Raw genomic sequence first — 21,438 nt, 5'->3', positions numbered from 1 at the left:
TTGACCGGAATTAGACAATGAATCCAGAATTTTGGTTAACTAACTCATGTGATACGATACCAGCTGCGCCTAATAAAGAAATCGATGTCTGACGTTGTCGAATCGTATGTTTTCATTGAAATGAAGAGAGAGAAAAAAAAAATTGTCCATAAATCTGTTAAAAACTATAACCGAATGTAACAACCATTTGTGTCATGTAACAACTTGCTGGATTATTTTATTTTTAATGATAAAAATTTTGTGTGTGTGTTATTCACAACGTCAATTGTAATATTTCATTTTTTATCTTGGTTTTTCTTGAGTTTTTTTTTTTACTTTCCTCATCTTTCTTTTTTATTTAAATCGTTTGAGCCAACAGCATACACATAATAAGTTCAATATAATATGTGACATTATCAAAGCTCATTTAAAAATCAATAATTTCTTTTTTTTTTGAAAATAGTTTTTTTTTACTTTTAATTTAAATATTTTAATTTTTCGAATTCATTTCAGAAGAAAACATTAAATATTTTACCTTAAACACAAGAATGAATGTTTCGCTGGAATCGTTTCATTCGACTGTACCAATCGTCTTTCCATTCAATAACTATTGAACGGGGTCCAATGCCAAGCGCAGCCGGTGGACTTTCTGCATTTTTCCCCAATATTAAGTATGATCTGAATGGTAAAGAATAGAAATGAGATGTTAGGAGAAGAGAAATGGAGTGAATGCGGGTGCGGGAGCATTTTATTTATGAAAAGAATATAATGCTTTCCAATGATGAATTGTTTATTTGGGTTGAATGTCCTATCCATTAAAAATTGCTTTTCCAAACATAACATGATAAATGATGGTATCGAAAGCAATTTTCTTTTCTTTTTTTCCTTCTCGTTTCAATTTATATAATAGACGTCAATGTTCGAGACGACCGAACACATGAGTATATTATAAACACACGAAAAAAAATGTTTTTAATATCAAAATTGGAAGAAGAGAAAAATTAATGAAACAAAAAGGCGTTACTCACTTATTTGTTTTTAACTTTGGACATCGACATTCCAAATCTTTCGTTGGTATTACTAGTGTAATAGGGGTCCGACGCAATGCCGTGCCTAGAATCCCGCCGGACGGTTTCTTGAATACTGCCTGGACGCTTATGATGAATTTTGTTAGTTGTTGATCTTTCGTGGGATTGCTTGTTTCGCTTGGCGTATTGCGATCGATTATTTTTGCCATGATTGCTGAATCGAATTTATTGTTTAAAAAAATCATTTTACGATTACGAAAGATGTGAATTTTGCTATTTGAATATGAAGAGGGAAATTAAATTCTCTTCGTTTAATATGTTTAAATTACCGTAATCTCTCTTGCAAAATTTGTTCAGATTTAGTCGCTTTGTTTCTGCCTTGCACTTTCCGCACTCTGTAACATGGAATAGGGGGTAAATTTTAGAATTTAACCTTATCGTACACCGGATTTGTGAATCCACTTTTAATATTTATCTCAAAATTTACGAATATAATGGGAAATCGACATTGACTTTTGGCTATGGTCGCCGTTAGGTTATAACGAATACGGACGATGATTATATTTAGTTTTGTGCGCTCATATTTGGAATATGAGTCGTGTGTAAAGTGGAGTTCTTTAAAGAATATTTATGTTATGTTAATGATGAGACATTATGATACGAAACGTTGCATTTTATTATCAGTGATAATAGATCTATAATTTTTGGAACATTTCTCTTAGAAAGTAATTCCATCTTTTACAATTTCTCCTATATTTTTTCTAAATAAAATCTTACAGCATCTCTGTCATCTAACACTTATATTTACATTAACTTTCCATAAAAAAATGTAATTCAAGTTTCATTCGCTAAAATTTCTTTAAGAATTTTGTGAGGTCTTTTTCCGAAGACATAGTTACCGATAAGGATATGCCGAAAGCAAGGATTTTCAGCCAACGAAATAAATGCACGAGAACTGTGTTGTATTTTGCATCGCATACAAACGTCTCATTTACATAGCAGACATGTGAGGAGTATCCAATAATGAATACAATTTATATAACGGATACCAGCTGTTTGCAAAACTGTGCATATTATCCGACTTCTCTATATCTGCATCAGAGGTACCCCTTTTGATGGGATTTGTATTTTTTCTGTCTTTTATCTCGTTAACGTTTTGTTTAAATACGGAAAGCTTATTGTGATGTGGAATCATTAAATCTGTTACATCAGGAAAATCTTTAATTTCATTGGTTGAACATACATTGTAGTACAGAAGAGAATTCTGGTCATTACTCATCGATTACTTTTGTGGTCGTTGTCGACAACAGATGGCAAAGATACAACAACAATTACGTTTCATTTGCTCAACTAGTCCTCAACTAGTTTTCCAGATTTTCAAGAGATGGTACGTACGGAATTTAATTTGTTGAGTTTGGGAATGATACACTTCTGTGAACGAATCACTGAAAGAATCTAATTCGATTTTAAATACTCAAAAATAGAAATTCTTTCGCCTCAGAGTAGAAGTTGAACTAACAATACTGAAAGCTATTTTATGAAGTACTACGTTCGAAGTATTGAGTAAATGGATTTCCATTATATATTTACACACTAGTGCGTAAAAATGACGTTTGTAAAAATGGGAATGCTCACATTGTAAGCCTAATAACGTACTATGGACCGAGATTCATACAACAATTTATGCAACAGAGGCATCCAAAGCTTGCGAATTTCACACGTTATTATGCTGAGTTGCATAAAATCTTATTCCTAACTTGTGCTTAAATTAAAATTTCGCTCAGACGATGTAGTGTGCCTTGACCTCTGTCCCGCAAAGGATAACAAACTTTGGAGATTCCAAATACAACATTAAATTGAACTCAACGAATTTGACTTTCAACTCGTATCTGTTCCGATATTTTCTGAGATATTTTCAACACAATTTCCGTTCGATTTGAATGAATTGCATAAAATCAGAATTTTATTTTTGTTTTTCAAACAATGTGTTGCGTGGGTGAATTTACTGAATAAGTATGAAATAAGCCTCCGGTAAAATGGATACATTAAATGTAATTCATGTATTATGTGTATCTTTATCCATCCCCATTTTTTACTAAAAATGTACATTGAAGCATTACAACGATAAATAGACTGAAAATTATAAAACAAAATAATTGCCACAACCATCTATATTATTGACACACAGTGACTTTAAAATGTAAATCATAAAAATAAATATAACAAACAAAAAGTAACACTTACTTACCCCTCCCCCGATCCGAACGATAACTGGTATCTGGATCGTAGTCTTCTGGTTCCGGAGCTGTGTTCTGCTGTTGAATCGCACTAATCAAACGCGGTATTTCTGTTGTAAAGAAACAATCGGACATAAATTCAATTTTGCTTTTAATTATACGTAACGAATTGGAATGGGAAAACTTTTTGCTCAAAATGGTAATCGATACTATTGAAAGATTGGCATTGGTTATCAACAGATTAAATTTGTCACAGACAAAAAAAAACGCTTGGAACAACCCCAACCAACCTGTTAGACTACCTACTCTGTACCTAATTGCTTGTAGTTAAAATGAGAGATTTGCCTTTTTGTTTTCTTTAACAAAATTAATTCGACTTTGTTCCGACTTTTCCTTAGTCATTTGCAGGAAACTTTGTTATGGTTAACCTGATACGGAAGACGACGAAAAAATAAAACGACAAACAGATAAAAGTAATTTAAAAGTCTTTAAATATTATCGACAGATTATGGAGGAACTACGACTACATCCACAACCTTTTATGGTATACAAACTGGCAAAAAGTGTACTGAATTGATTGCTTGCATTAAGTCGACATTTTTAACTCGCCATAAAAAATCTTTTCTATTAATTTTCCTAACCCCAACAACCATTCCCTTTCAACATAAATTGGATAGGATTTTGCTGCTCTGCTACGGCATATTCGTTCTTTTTATGTTGGCATATAAATACTCTGTTATACGTGATATATTCCGTCCTAACAGTAAAATGTGTGAAACTAAACCCATGAATTACTTACTTATACAAGGTGCAATATGGGATCGACTTTGTTGGTATCCTCGTGCACATCTATTACATGTTAAGCCAGTGACGCCATCCTTGCATGGACACTGTCCAGACGTGTGATTACATGTTTTGCCAGATGAACCAATGGGATGACAGTCACACGCTGTAAGATGACAAAATGTTAAACTTTTCTTTTTTCTTTGCTGACTCTTTCATAACTTTTCGCAATATAAAATTGCATTCGTATTCAGCAGAATCATTTCTGTATTGTCCCTTAAATATACTTTCTGGTGATAATTCAATTTTCAAAAATGCCTAATTGACTCATTCACACTGTAAAACTCAACAAAACATAATTTTTTGTGCATTCATTCATCGTAAGTTATTCAATGAACATAAATTTTCAAGTTGTAAAACCACATAACTGAAAGTCTATCTTTTCTCGTCGACAAGTTTTATTAACACCAAAAATTTCTAGATAAAGGAAAAATATTCAATCGTTCAGTCTGGTCACGTTCACAAATCTAATATTATGGAATGACGTACCGTAGGTAGAGGATTGAATCTGAATGATATGTTAGCGTGAGAATTCATATCACCTAATTTTTTTTCCGTTTTTTTTTTCGTGCCTCTACTGTGTGTGGAGTGAAGATAGGAAAAAGAAGTAGGAGACGTACAACAAGGGGTAAAACATAAAAAATTTATTATTTAAATTTTCTGCTTCGATTGAGGAAAATGGTTATAAGAGGAGAACTATTTGAGAATAATAAAATAAGAAAAGAATGAGACGACGACGGGAGATAAAAGAATGGAATTTAATTTACCAATTTTGCAACCACACAAGTATAAGTTTAAAAAAAAGCCTGTAACGATGGAAATATTTATACAGAACGCTTCAATTATTCAAATTTTACTTTTATAAAATTTTAAGGAAAGTTTTCTAGAGCATAAAATATGTTTTCATTTCATATGTAATTATTTTCATTAATTTCTCAATTGGTTTTGTTGGGTTTCTCTGTCGATATATATTGGTAATAGGTCTACGTGACCTAATCAGGACTGCTGGCGATTCATTATGGCAGACGTAAGATACATAATTATTCTAAAAACGTAAGTTGAATGAGTCTCTACTCTATATATATATCTCTCTTGCATACACATTGATTTGAATGAATAAATTTAAAAAAAAGAAAAGAAAAAGAATTCGAGAGCACAGTAGAAAGCTCTAGACGGAACGTGGTTTAGTAAAATGGGATGAAATAAGCAATCAGTGAAGTAGAAATTGTTTTGATTTTATAGCAGTAATTGGGTAAGTCTTGAATAATAATACCATAACAACGATGATGCATTCCTTTATGCGGGGCTACGTTACATTGCACCTACTCGATTTTCATTCTGATTCACAAGAAACGGATTAAATAGATGAAATTTTCTAATGGAATTATGCCGCTCGTTCTCCAGTATAATCCAGATAATTTAGGAGTGTATGTATGTATGTATGTATTAAACACATTCGGTATGGTTGAAAATGAATATATTGGTTAATAAAAAAAAAAACGTCCAACGAATTTGCATTTATTTTATACTTTTTTAATCGATCCTCATAAATTTTGTGTATGTTACTGAACGGCTAACTGACCGCCGGCCAGAAAATGTTTTATTTAAAGGATTATGTATATGTCATATAAACCCAAAATGACAAAAAATATTTTGTCATTTTTCTTTATTCGGTTTCCCATTTCTAATTCAATGAATGTTTGATGAGGCAGATACATTGTGTGGCGTGTATACCCTTTTTTGAAAAGCGAAACATTTTTATTGAAGCTGCTACACATATACCTTTTGAATCCATGAGCTATTTGAATTTTTTTTTTTTTGAAAATAAAAACATGAGAGTGTGAATATCGTTGATAAGGAAACGTAACGCAGTAATTTGTCCAAATATAATTTTTGTGGATAAATGGAGAACAACAAAAAGGGGATGTGAAGTGTGGGTATATAGTCATAAACCATTTTCTTAGGAATATTGTTAACATATTGAGTATTCAACGGAACTATTTGTTGTCATTAAAATATCCTGAGTAAAAATGGCAGGCGATACGAATTTGTCCGCCCTCTATTGCTGACTATTTTTCTCCCAATTATTTGTTTAATTTTTCTACCTGGAACGGTTGTAAAATGCAGCCTCTCTTCCGATTATTTAAGTTATTATCCAGAAGAGTCCGTTCGACCGTCACGTTTGGCATGATAATAATTGGTAACGTTTATTGCGAAAGCAAATTATGTTCAGAAAATGTTGTGTGTGCATTGAAATCTACTGAGGAGGATGAAATCTGGTGTGAGTTGTTCGAAATTATTGTATGTAATATCCATCTAAAAATTGTTCCATACAGACTGTCATTGAAATGAATTACTTTCGAAGCCATAACGTGTTCTTATTCATATTGAATTTATATTATATACGACGATCAACTAAATGGAGCGGACTTAACATAAATAAGTTTAAACATATCGCACTCATTTCGTAAAAAAAAAAGAAACCAAAATCGGTGTTCCACGGACATAATACACAGCGATTGCTTGTTGTTGTGTATTTTCATACATATATAACGTTACTTGAACATAGTATTTAGTCGAATTAAAAACGATTACAAAGGAAAACGTGTTCAATTCCGATTTTGCCAGATAAAAAAAATCCACACTATCGCACATTGTTGTTGAAAGAGAACGAATGTTACATCTCAATCTTTATAATGAAGAATGAAAGCTTCAAATTAAATTATTTTTCCAAGTATGGAACATAAAAGACTTCAAATAATAAAAATATAAAAATATCATTTCGGATGAATAACACACAAGGCAAAAGCATAAACGGTGCTATATTTAAGTAGAAATAAAAATAACAAGTGATGACTCGGGTGTGTTCTTATACCGATCAATATCAGTCGTGTCTTTTTTCCACTTTGAGTTTATTGGTGTAAGAAGGAACGGATATTATATCCTGCGAATTTATAATGCACACACGGACCATTTTTATACGTTCGGGCATTATATTCGTTGAAGCGATATAAAATACACACAAAAAACAAACAGCTTTGGTACGTTTCAGTCCCTCCCGAAAAAAGACCACACTGTATTAAGCCGCTAACATAAATATTTCATTGAGAATTCAACAGATTTTTTTTTCTCTCGTCTTTTTTTCCGTTCCATTTTATAATCTTTATAACAGATGACCAAATCGAGATGAAGACAGAATAACATCAAAACACAATTTCCCGATCATTTGCTTATTTATTGTGCATCTCAAATCTCACTTAATTCTATTTATTTGTTTAATACAACGAATGTTTCTAGCATCGAAAGTATTAAGACATTTATGTGCTTCTCGTTCATGATTCGAAAGCGACCGCGGCAAAATACTCTGCAACGCGCGAGTATAGTACACGAGAACATAAATAATATTTTTTCGAATTTAGTTAGAGGAAAAGAAAATTAACCGCAGAGTGAAAAAAATCGTGGAATTTAAATTTCGGAGTCCGATCCAGAAAATATTTATTGTATACACAGTGTGGTATATTGCACATAGCAAATCGGTACCATATACCGTCTAATCGGAAAAATTACATCTTCGTTCCAAATATTTTATATGGCGCAAAGTCGTTTAAGCTGGTAGTATACTGCTGCCAAATAACATAAATTCAAATTTTATTAAAATGAAGAAAAAAAAATCCATCGAAAAATGCAGACATTACAAAATTCAATTTTTCCAGATCAAGGAATATCATTGACTTGCGGTGTTAATATTTTCATTTTAATTTATCCAATCCCACCAATAGAAAATTTTGAAATCTTTCGAATTATTGAAATTCTAAGTGAATTGTCACCTTGCGATTTGATTTAAAAAGAAAAAAAAAATGCGTGTCGTTATCGTCACTTACTGTTAGAATTAAAGAGTGAAAATGATTAGACACAATCAACCCCAATTTTATCCGACAAAAATAGGCTTTTAAAAATGTGTAACACGAAAATGAATTCAGTTAAAGTGACGGCATCATTTTTCATTTTTTTATATAAAATTTATTCAACGAAAAAGGGCGCGACGGGGTATCGGATTTGTGCAGGCTCCCCTTCAATTCTGTTTTTTTTCCTTTCAAATTAATTGAACAAGTGAATATTCTGTGGACGTACGAAGACTTTTGACTAACAAAATTTCTGATTCAATCGTACTCCTCCCCAGTTGTCTTTGCTTATTTATATTGTCCGTTCGCTATCTTAAAATCAGGTATTAAAAGTTCCAAGTTTTGTTTATTAAAAACTTTCTTTTTCGTCTATACAATTCAAGTCTTCAAGTCTCCAGAGTTACAAAATAGCGGCCGAAATTGTATAATTCCCTTGACGGAAAGTCGCCCCCAGCCAAAAGTAAGTAACTTAATTTTGAAGAGAAATGTATGGAATTTATGAATATAAAAATGTTTGAACTACGATTTTCCAGATTCCACAGTTTAAATTCATCCACAATTACAGGCCGTTTGAGTAATGTGTCTAAACGAGCAACAGACATAAATAATCATGAATTCAGATACAGATTTTCAAATTATTATTCCATTTTTTTCATTAAAAAATAAAAAGTTCTTGGCTAAAAAAGGAGAATTTATCGGAAGGGAGTAAGCTGTGACTGAAATATATACATAATAAGTTAGACAGACTCGTTATAGACATAAAACCATAGACGTAAGACGATAATAGCGGAGAAGCAAGAATCATGTGAAGACAACAGTTCCTTTTTTATGAATGTACCTCAAAGTGATGCTATTGGCACGTCATTTCGCGAACAGTCTTTGTGAAAGGAAAAATGCTATTGGCAGGCGCCTGCGAATAGTCACTACGCAATTTTAATGACATCTTTCTAGGAAAATACTTTTTGAAAAATGATGACAACAAATGTCTTAGCAGTCAATGAAAACAGATTTGTTTGTCGTAGTGACTAGCTCTGAGAAAGGTGCACAAAAGTTCAGAGCAGTTTGCCTAAATTTGCATAAACTGTCTAAGTGCTCGTCCAAAAACCAACATTTTTTTTTGAAAAATTAAATTTTCTGAGGATTTTTGTGAAAAGAGAGCTTCAAAAATACAATACAGTCATGGACAACTAATGGTCAATCTCTTATTTTTATTAATCCATCAGGGTATTTGTTCACATGTGTATGGATTTGTGGACTGTGTATGGACCTGTGGAACAACTTGGACTAAACCACGGGCCTGACACCATTCACGCTATTCTTCATTTTTCAAATGTGCTATTCACAGAGTGTCCAGTCCACCCCGTGGACTAAACAAATAAGAGATTGATAACACTGCCCCACTTTTAGGTGTTCATGACTGTAAAAATCGTTCAATTGTAGGCTTACAATTTCAGCTAAGCATGGCTGCTAGGTGTAAAAAGCAATTACTTTTTTTTTGTTTTGAAGCATGAAGTCATGCTACACCCACCAAAGATAGGTCGTTCATTGGTAGAAATCAGTGAAATCAGACTTATGAAATTGCGTCACACCTCACCCATTTATACATTACCTTTCTGTTGATAAATAAATTTAAATGCAAACCCTAATTTTGAACGTGCACAATATACTCAGTTCATCAGTCAATCTTCTATATATTACATAGACTGTGCAAAAATCTAGTTGAAAAACGCTTCCACTCATGTGCATCCTCAGTAATTACGGCCACTTGAAAATACACACATACACATCCACACACCTCAAATTGGTTATTCAACAAGGTATGAAAATTGTTGTGTCTCTGAGCTCCAAATTAATTTCGTCGGGTTTTTTTCTGTTCCTTTTCGTATTCATTTATTTTTACATAAGAATATATAAAATCTGAAGTTTGATATGTCGACACATGTTACCATTTTGTAAATTGGTATAACGAAAAACCACATAGACTCATGCAGTCGTTAATATTTTAATAAATATTTTACTACAATCTGTTGACAAGTCAAGTTTTAAGTTTAAGATTAATCACCCCACATATTCACTTCACATATGCGATCATATGGTGTTCACGTTTATCCGGTCTTAAATATATTAGTTTGCAAATTTTTGGCAAAATGAATATTATACTCAACCCAACAGCAACAACAACAACTAAAATAACAGAAAATAAACTTTGAGTGAGTGATACGTTCCAACATAAAGGAACAGTTAATTAAGTAGAGCAATTTTCCAAATGGATCTCACTTTCGCACCAGAAACGAATAAAAAACCATGACAAATCAACAAACAAACAAATAAATTTATGATGAAAATATAATTGTCATGTGAGACGTGAGGAATTTCGTGAAAATTTATTCACAAAGCAGATAACACTCACTGCGCTGTTCCATGCAATTATATTATTTCGAAAAAAATGAAGAAAAAAATTGGTAAAATACACCAAGACAAGACAAGAAAAAATTGTTGTGATGGCTGGTGATGATTACTTACGTTTACAAACCTTTCTGTGATCGATTGACTTTGATGGATCACGATAATATCCTTCTTTACAGTAATGGCAATGACGGCCAGTTGTTGCATGTCGACATTTTAAGCACACACCACCCGATATTCGTCCGGATAATTTGAACAGTTCCATATTGAAGCGACATCGTCTCGCATGTCCGTTGCAATTGCAAACTGTTGAGGAGAGAGAAAGGGAAAACAAATTGTAATTAATTAATTATTGAAGTGTTTGTTTATGTGCTTTTAAATGGGCATATTAAAATCAGTGATCTTTTTTCTGCTCTTTAATTATATTCGCTTGAGATTTATGACTTATTTATAATTTCAGCTGTTTAGTATACTTATGTAAAGTGGCAATAAAAAAAAATATTCGAAAAGATAAATTTATTATTAATTTAGATGTACACATATTAGTATTCTGTCTACATCTACACGCTAAACGAAAGACGAGAAAAAAAAATTGTGAAAAAATTTTATGCAAATTCCCGGTTAAATTGGTCGTTGCGGTTTTGTCGTTTTCCAAATGTTTTATTTTGCTCATAATTTATTAGTTTTGTGTTAGACTTGCACATCACACTCTTCACTTCATTCAGTTTTTTTTTGGTTGAAAAACGAGTCAATAGGCAGAAATCAGCGTGACTGTGGGATGTTATAGAAACACTGCAATATTATAATTTTTTAGTTGTCGTCGATCAAAGTGGTACCACTTTGCATGTTGACCGTTGAGAGTGTATTCGATTCCAGAATTCGCCTCCGGCTCGTGTCAAGGTATTCAAACAATTTGGCATATGTTAGCAATTCTGGGACGTATTGACTTGATTGAAGATAGTTGTCGAGAAATATTGCAGCGTGTCTATAACATCCTACAGTAGCGCTGACTGCTATCTATTTGAGTTTTAGATAAACAAAATGAAATTTAACATCGAAAATTTAAAGTATGAAAATATGAAATCTGCGGTCATGTAAGCATTTTGGGTATAGAATCTACAAAAATCTAATCAGGGCCAGCATGGATCGAAAACTCTCGTTACATTCAGTTTATTTGTGAAATGACCAAAAATTTAATACAAAAATCCCTTACGGGAATCGCTTGACTTTATATTTATTTATTTATTTAGCGTATGGCTTTATCCAACGCACTTCAAGCATAAGTGCTATTTATGGCAGCTGCCAAATAGGGTACTTTTTGTATGACATTTTATCCCCACTCTTTTTACAGTGTAAAATTTTGTATGGAGCACTGTCAAGTTTCAGTACTCTATTTATAGTACCGCTTTTGCTTGAAGTGTGTTGCTTTATCTCTATATTGCACAATTTAGGTGACGTCATACGAGAAAGTAATTACAAATATACAACAAAGATCAAAATTCAAAATCCAATTTAACTGAGAGCAAAAAAATCACAGAGTCAATCACAGGTTTAATTTTCCCAGCCAATTCAGTGTTGGACCAGATAGCAAAACTATTTCCTTCACTTCTCCTTCACAGTGTACAGCAGGATCTGCCTAATATATAGCTTACATTTATACTGAAATTGGAATCACTTGTCTTATTGATCTACCATGGATTGTTACCGGCCTCTACCATTCAATGGACATGTTAATAAAACCACGAAATCCAATTCTTTGCTGAAAAATTTTGTCTGGTTCGACTTCTTAAGTATCTGGAAGTTCAAAGAGTTTGCGAATCGTTTTCGGGCTACCTGTACGCATAAATGAGTATTTCAACACCAGTCTTATTGCAACATAATGCAAGTTCTCAGTGATAAGTAGCAGACGGCTGCAGTTTTTCTTAATTTTTTTTTCTTTCTTTATAAATCAGTAAAAATGTATTTACGTCTGAAGACCATGCTACCTAACGAAATAAAAAAAATATTCAAAGATTTAAGTACGTTGACATTGAAGCATAACTAAATTTCTCTGGTGCTTGAAATGAGACTACTATCCGAAACGAATGCATACAGCATATTCACTTGTTTCAGTTGAAAGATAAATAAATGTTTTTTTTTTTGGTATAACATTTGAAACGTGTATGACGTTAGTCGGAATGAGACACGAACTTGTGACTATTGAATACAGTAAATTATACAGACAGAGCAGTTTAAAAAACCAGTATTCGTGCGAAAAAAAATAGCACGGATTTGCAATTTTGGCCCTTCGTTCGGAGGATATAAGAGGATTATTGTATTCGCAATGTTATACACTATATATGTTGCACATACAGCACCTGGGTATTACACGGTAAATTTGGAGATGATCTTCGTATAATACCTACATTGTAGTTGTAATTATAAGGTTCTTCTTAATTGAAAAGCAGCTGGTTAGAAATTAATTGCTGATATGTGAAGCTTTAAAAAACGTGACGGGATTACAGTTCGGATAGTGGCAATTATTTGAGGTTAGGTAGTAATTCACGACAATCTGAGGAAAGAGTTAATTAGGGGGAAGAAAATGGTATAAAACTTGCGACACCAGTACAGTCGTGAATTGAAAAATCACCCACAAAGACATGTAAAAGAGTCGATATTGCTGCATTCTAATTCAACCGAATGTCAGGTGAACTGTGAAGTTTCACACTCAACCGTAAACTGATACTAAAAGCAAAGATCCATCAGATTTTAATCCTAACTCCACATGCTACTATCAGTATCTGGTATCTGGTCGTAACGGCACTCGACATTGTCACTTAACAAATGTTTTGTATTAAAACCGTGTGAAGTACGTGTTACTTGGATTTACTAGCTCTGACGACCATTAAATTGAATAAATAATTAACCAATAAATTCCTACCTCAGGGCTATTGCCGACTGACGCTACATAATCTTTCGAAATGAATGAAGAAATAAAAAAAAGACGACTAAAAGAGGGAGAGTATTGACACCATATTCCCATTCGATGTGCAAAAATCGTTCCACCATATATACATATCCATACCATATGTAAGATACGCTTGATTTCTCAATTCCTTAATAAACGTGATTTCGATAAAAATTGCAAAAATTATTTGCAATTACTATTAACATGCCATATAGCCGTATGGATATGGATGCACACAAAAATAAAACATGAGTAATTTCTTACCCAGGGTGTTAATTTCATTAACAGCGAGTGGAAAACTGAATGTCTCACCCAATCAACTTTCGAATACCCATACACGATATTTGCACAAAGTTTTTATATTTTTATTTTCTGTAAATATTTGTTTGCTTATGATGGTGAGGTAATAAAAATCGGATTAATAAAGAGAGAGAAAAAAGGAGTAAAAGAGGAATGGAGTTAGCAACGAAAGATAATCGCGCACACACAAGAATAGACATACCAATGGCTGTGCTTTTTATATAATATATTGAGTCAAGTTTTTTATTCGATTTAATTAATTAGTTGTTAATTATTGTTTCTGTTACAAATTCTGAACTAATTTATTGCGCCCTTTGTTGTTGGCGTGTCTTTGGTGTGGTGGGTATACAAATATATATGAGCAATGGGTGGTCAACACGCAATTTCAATTTTTTTTTAAAGCATGAAAGTATTTACACACTTTGTGTATAAATATTTCAATCAGGCATCAATGTAAGTTTATACAATTATATTATTTATAGGTTAACTGAAACATATTTAAATTTAATTTAATTTTTTTTCGGAATTTGGTTTGTTTATCGAATAACAAAAATTGTTTATAGGTAAAAATCCAATGAAATTTAAGAGAAATAATTCATTTCTTTACAGCAATTCAAAAAAAAAATCCAAATAACGCTTTCGGAGTTCTCTTCAGCCTGTGCTTTCTTTATTATTTCTTTTTATTTATTTTTTTGTTTCTTCAAAAAAGAACTCAATCAACATTAACATTTTCCTTAATTTTATTTTTTCTTCTTCTTTAACTCGGAAATATTTCAATTTTAATTTCTTGCTAAAAAAACAGTTTCGTTAGGTGTGTGTGCATGTATACCGGCAATAGTAATATATCTTCCAAATGGGTAAAAAAAATCCTTGGAAATTTTAATTCATAAAAATGTATAATAAGGTGAACAACCCATGGAATTCAATGTAATTTCGACTGTTTTCTTTGGACAATCTTCAAATTATGACTATGATTCAATTAGCCCAGAAACCGCTTCATAAAAGATCACAAAAAAGCAACAGAAATTTTCATATTTACAGTTGATATTTTAAAAAGCTATTATCCATGCACTTACTTCGCAATAATGGCATCCATTCTACACCGAGACTTTAAATTCTCTTCTCGCGACTTGAACAAACATACATGTATGCGTCTGCAAATAGATTCTCATATATTATTTGCATACACATACCATGGAGGGACGTTTTTTTTATTCTTTTAATATTTTGTTTAAGCCACACGACACGATATATAATCATTCGAAAAGTGTAATAATTTTATGCTAAAATTCTGTTGCATGTAAGAGATTTTCGCCTGAAAATCATTTTTGATATTTTAATTTTCATTTCACAAATTTATTTCAATCGACTTAATTTGTCTTCGTTATACCATGTTGCTGAAAAGCATAAATATCCCTAGCGAGTAATTTAGAAAATTGAAAAGCGAAATATAGAACTACGAAAACATAAAGTGAATTATGAGTCTGCTGTGAAATTGATCGATCAGTAAAGAGTAATGTCCATGTTGTATGTGTATATGTTACTGTTAAGACGTATAGCATAATCAGAATGATGAAAATTTATCTTTCGATTATAAAGTAGCAAAATTTAACAAAGTATCCGAATATCAGATGGTTGAGGAATGTGATTATTTTTACCGAAAAAAATATGTTTTTTTTTTGAGTAAATAAAATTTCTTTCATAAAATGAAGAAAAAAAAATTGTCTGAAACAGGAATTGAATTCAATACGAGTATTAACGTCTTGATGGGTGGTTCGACATTGACCTTTAGTGCAAGCTGCTGCAATAAATAATAATTAAAAATACTGTACACACATTCTTAACGCATGCTTTTTCAAGTATCTTCCTTTTATTTTCTTTATCAATTTCCAACGATAATTTTTATTGAAATGTTTTGGCTTCATTATAATACAAAAAATTTCCAACTCATTATTTATAGAGCCAGTGTCATTCTACAATAGATCTAATGAATTATTTTTCTGTAATTTTGGATTTCCATTCAATTTTTATTTCTCAGAAATATTGCTGTTCGTCGCGTTCGTTGGAACCAGACGCAATATACGAATATAAAATACTGTGATAGTGAAGACCCATTTAACATAAAAATAATTTTCTCCGTAAAAATTATCTTAACTCTACGAAATTCTAAACAAAGGAAAAACTTAAGTCCGACAACAAAGCCGCATCGATCAATTTCCGATAAACATTTCTTTTCTCAAAAATTCTTACATCAAAGTCTGAACTCAGTTTTGATTTTCAATTAAAAAAGCATCTTTTAGAGATGAGTGGGCTTGCCTAATTTCTTTGTTCACAGCCCAGCGTTGGGGCAAGTGAATTTTTTTTAATCAAATTTTTCGACGGATCTACAGATAGGGACACATGTGGTTAAGTTTTAACAACTAGTCCACTTACTTAAGCGCACTGCTTATCTGCACAAGTTTCATAGTAACATTGTTGGGTGAAATCCGTATAAGCACACATTTATGTCTGCAGTGGGATTTTATGAGTGAGTCAGCTGGTAAAAAAGACAGATTTGGTTGACGTTATCTGTACTGTATCTGTTTCTGAGGCAATGTTTGCATTAAAAATTGTGAATGTAAGCTCAGAAGCTCACCATTTTAACTTTTTGCAAATAAAGTAAGCGGATGGAGTGAAATATTGCAAGAAACGTGGAAATGACTTCACCAGAAAGCAGCTAATTATAAATTCATTATGTAAAGTGCGTAAATGACGATTCACACTAAAAACTGTATTTGACACAAGTAACACTCTACTACTGTTCTAAGTTCTTTATTTAATACGATAGCAAAGCCGCACTGTCGCCACACCAAATACATTTAATTTGTACAAAGCGTGAGCTAAATGTTCAGAGTAAGTAGCCGATTTCCTCTGTGATCAGATAGATTAGAATTGTAGGCTTCTTCAATTGAGAGCTACTTCTATCAGGGAGATTTACCAATTTCCCAGTTCATAATACTCGAAGATGTGAAACCTGAGATTAGAGTGATCAGTAAGGGATACAGGTATCGCTACTTTATTGACTAAGCTAACGATCCGCAGCAAATATCAAACGATCATATTTCCAGAGACTGGCTGATGTGCTCAGGAACGTAGTCAAAAAACATATTGCCCAATCAGTTAATTCATTTGAATTAATTTGCATGCCGAAAGGTTGAGTTTAACTCGTGTAAATTCCTATAAAGTCGGAACACGAACATAAGACGACGTATAAATGGTACATACGTAAACGAACACGCTCATATACACCGAATCAACACATCATTAAACCACATTCAACGCTACATTTTGTCCTTTTAATTTTCTTATATTTAACTTATTAAATTATTTGACTAATAAACGTAATTCTGTTTACATTTACTGTCGGTATCGCAGTCTCCCAAACAACTCAATTATTTAATAAAAACAAATTGTGAAACATATTTCAAAAGTATAACATTAATATATCTCTCGTATCTCATCATTATTCCTTATTATACCACCAACCAGTCTTTTGCCACCCCTCATTTCATATACTTTCTGGTCTCATAATTTAACTTCATTTTCCCATTTTAAATCAATATTAGCTAAGCATGCAAAACACAATTTGGACAAATTTCGAAGAGAATCTGAAACACAACAGACAACAAACAATACAACGATGAATGAATGTTGTTACGATGCTGTAAAAATTTTGAGATTACTATACTCCTGTATATACATACATAATAATAAAAAAAATTGTTTTTATGTGTAAAATATATGTATACATGTCGTGCATATATGTACACATAAAAATATCGATTTTGCAAAAATCTAACCAAAATATTTTCGTTGGTATTCAATTAATTGAATAGGTTTGTTATGAACTGGAGAACCGATGGGTTTATATTTCTTTTTAACCGAAAAATGTTGTGAATCTTTTCCATCCAACATGTAGGAATATTATTAAATGATGGAGTTCCAAACGACGAAAAATGTTTTTTAGGTAAATATACGGATATTATACGTATAATATATCTATATAGCTAAATACGTATACATAAATTTGTCTATATATGTGTATAGTAGATTATAATGTACCACATATATATACATTTATGCGGAATAGGAGAGAGGAGATGCACACCGAAATATAGGAAAAACTTTTTCTTTATTAAATCCCCTGCAAAAATAATTAATCTCCTCAGGCGTGTGTTTAAAGGAAAACAGATTAACTAGCAAGCTGAAATCAAACGCTCCCTATTTCTCTCCAACTACCATGTGTATGAGATATTACCGGCAGTTTTTGCTATACAATATACATTTGTTGTGTAAATAAATTCTATACAATGTGAAATTGGCCCGGATATTTCTGGTACATTTAACTTTAAGTTTTTGGAATACATTTATTTAGGGATAACCAATATTCTATATGGGTATTGTTTATTGCTGGTTTTCTTTGTAGTGAAATTAATTGGAAGGTTAATCAAATAAGGAATGTCGTAAATGTGCGTATATATATATATATATATATATATGAGGTTAATTTTAATAGGGAGATGAACGCAGAGAGAGAACACACATCCACAAAAAAGAAAGGGGCCACGAAGCGCATAAATACTTTCTACTTAACGAGAGGAAAAGACGGATTTAGCAGACTTTTACTTTTAATTAAAATTGCATTATCGTTTTTCTATTGCAATGTAGCGTGTAATTTGAATCTAAAGAATTTTCCGGCAAACACTGTTGCAGGGCGACAATATTGTAGTGTGAAAGAACATGGATGCTAATGTTACAATGCATTTTTGCGCGTAATTAATGCAAAGTTCCCGTTTTGTTTGGACAGTTGGATTGAAATCATGACAACAATTTAGTCAATCTGTTCATATAAGCAGCATTTAAAGTCAATAATATTAACTGGATTTGCTTAGGGGTTTCAATCATTAAATTGGCTTATTATATGCTGTTCTAATGAAGCACTGGAACCAAAACTAAGTCCTAATATGCACACTACGTAACAACTCTCTGCAATAGAATAATGATTTTTCTAAAAAAATTTATCAAGATGGGATTATATCGAGAGAATAATCCCGCACGTATCAGCGCTAGGCGCACTACTTTCGAGTGTAAGTGATTCTAATATGTTAACTATGAATGATCTCTTAACATTTTAAAGTTCTGTGCGTCTATGACTTAGGGCCGAAAACACAAACTCAGTTTCGCGTTATTGAGATCGACTAGTATGTTGTGCAGGATAACTGTCGAACTGATTGTTTTCTGCCTAAAATTGAGCACAATTTTTGAAACTCATTTTTGTCTATCAAGAATTTCAGTCTTTGGTTTGCATACTCGATTCCAAAATTAAGATTTTATCCATAACAAACTGAAAATGATGTTCCGAAAATATCTTGTCCAATGCGACAAAATAAACACCAGACATTTCCGTAAGATATTAAAAATCAATAGTCAATCAAGCGCTAAAAATATCTTTCATCACTGGTTAAATGAGTGTTATTAAGTCTTAAAAAATCATATCATTTGGTGGTTCTATCATAAACGAAACTTTTTTTTTAATCTGAGTCTGAGTTACGACACAAATCAAATATCTAAATCCATTAACGTTATGTGTGCTCGTCTTAAGACACGAAGAAGTTTTTTTTTGATAATCAAAATATTGTTGTGACAACAAATATTTTTACGAGTGGACTCAAATCAGACAAATTTACATTAGATTATGCCATTCCACGTTTAGAATGATATGTTCCACATGATTTGAACCGTGAACTATAAGTGAAGAGAATGTTGAAGCATTTCTGTGAATCACTAATCGTTAAGTTCTGTTGTAATGATTGTATTTTAAGATGGACGTTACCAGACGTTTACAAAGAGAAGGATTGTGACGGGAATTTGAGCAGGGACATGTACTTATTACAAAAATAATTTGAATGAATGATGTGGTTACTTCATGTAACGTTAACATCATGTAATTTTTATATTCAGAACAATTGCGTTTAGAGCGTCTTTCTCCTCCTTTTTTGAATAGTAAATACATTATCCAACCAGCTGTTTAATGACTGTCCTCTGAATTGATTCAGTTTTTAATTTAGAAACGTCAGAAAATTCCTCTTTTCAATTTAATACGCTCAACGCTAATATTTATCATCGGAAGAAGAGAATCTGCACTTGTCACACCATTAAGTTGCGTGTGCTTCCAAAATTAATCACATTGCTTAGATAATGCGACGCGCACTCTTTCCAGTAAACTTTTTTTTTTGTGCACCAATTTGTTTTTTGCTCTGCGACCCCTTTTTATGTCATTTCTTTCTTCATTTGAAATGTTAGAATTGTCTGCAATCGATCTAAGCTTATGCAATTTCATTTGTGTACTCACATGTGTCTAAAGTTTTAAATGAACACAGAAGATCCGGATGACAAAGCAATTAACGATTACTGAATTGGTGATGTTGAATCGGAACATATTACAGCATAAACACACACATAGAGACACACATATGACTCAACGCAAATTTCGAACTTTTTTTTCCACTAAATTCCTGTTGTCTATGCCAATTATGCTTATTCCAAGTCGCTGTCATACTCGTTCATTATACAATTAAGTATCTACCAACTAAACAACAATCTAGCAAAAAGTTAAAAGTCATAGTGACTGCGATTACGAACCTGCAAAAATCTTCCTGTAATGAATACAATATGTCTTGTATATCAGGGTGTATATAATATGTGATTTTACTTGTGAAATACACTTTCCTACATATCTATATATGACGACGACGGATTTTTTTTTCATTTATGTTATACTCTTGCTTCTTGCACAAGATGTTATGATAGAGAACCATTGCTGAAGGTATTAGAGGTGTGTTGACGTTGAATCTATACGAGGTAGTGCATATATACATAATATATATATTAGGGAATATATATAGCAATGAATAATATGAAAAATAAAAATTATATTCGTTCAAGCAAGACTAAGTTAAAATTATTCGATTGATTGATAGAATTTTGATATTTTTTTTTTCTTCCTCCTTCTTATGCTTCTTCTCTCACATCGAAATGGAAATATGTGATCTGAATTTCTGGAAAGTATTATATTTTGATAATGTGCAATGGCACATGTGACGACGTTTTTTTCTTCTTCTTCTTCTTCTACTCTCTGATCAATTCAATATTATGCGTTCGTGCTCGTTTATATAATTTTTGTATTTTTGATTTAAGCATCGATAATCGACACCCAAAAAAAAACCGATTCGCTATGAACAAAATTACAATTTAATTTTCTATTATAACTGACGGTGCGGTATATGTATGTACATACATTATATTTTGTCTATAACATCGACTCTATATATATAATAGCTCGACAAATTTATGTCTGTGCTGATTTGCTACAAACATTTTCGGCTCAGGAAAGGTGCAAATTTATGTAAAATCTAAGTGACTAGTTCAATAAATCCTTTTCGATATATATTTTTGGGGAGATTCGACACAAAAATGTATATTTCAAATATCTGAAGGTTTACTGATAAGTATGAAAGGACCAAAAAAGGGATTTTGATAAAGGTTAAAGTAATGACATGACATAAAGGATTATCATAAAACGTTTATCAGATACTGCCAGAGTTGAGTTTGATAACTAAACATTAAAGAAATTTTCTGGTGTTTTTTCTCGTCATTCCTAACACAAATTTACGAAGATTAGCTTTTACAATACGAAAAACCGAAACGATTTTCGAAGAAACTAAATCCAAAATAATCGTTTTGCTTTGAAGTATTTT

At 32.1% G+C, this 21,438-nt stretch overlaps 1 protein-coding gene across 2 annotated transcripts in view; it reads right to left on the bottom strand.

Annotated features, from left to right (window-relative positions):
* Window positions 1–303: 303 nt before the first annotated feature.
* LOC119068077 (netrin-B) overlaps window positions 304–21,438 on the bottom strand; it is a 33,922-nt gene continuing 12,787 nt past the window's right edge. The window contains exons 2-7 of one of the 2 annotated variants that reach the window (XM_037171483.1): window positions 10,513–10,701; window positions 4,044–4,193; window positions 3,256–3,354; window positions 1,337–1,402; window positions 1,008–1,221; window positions 304–657 (exon numbers count right to left, since the gene is read on the bottom strand). In XM_037171483.1, coding sequence (XP_037027378.1) covers window positions 516–657; window positions 1,008–1,221; window positions 1,337–1,402; window positions 3,256–3,354; window positions 4,044–4,193; window positions 10,513–10,701 — 860 coding nt within the window. In that variant the 3' untranslated portion in view covers window positions 304–515. Of the gene's footprint in view, window positions 658–1,007; window positions 1,222–1,336; window positions 1,403–3,251; window positions 3,355–4,043; window positions 4,194–10,512; window positions 10,702–21,438 lie in introns of both variants that reach the window. The other variant, XM_037171484.1, reaches the window with a different exon arrangement.

The sequence above is a fragment of the Bradysia coprophila genome (genome assembly GCF_014529535.1).
Source record: "Bradysia coprophila strain Holo2 chromosome X unlocalized genomic scaffold, BU_Bcop_v1 contig_173, whole genome shotgun sequence".
Lineage (NCBI taxonomy): Eukaryota > Metazoa > Arthropoda > Insecta > Diptera > Sciaridae > Bradysia > Bradysia coprophila.
Note: the sequence above shows the minus strand (reverse complement) of the source record. Positions and strands in the feature narration are given on the sequence as shown.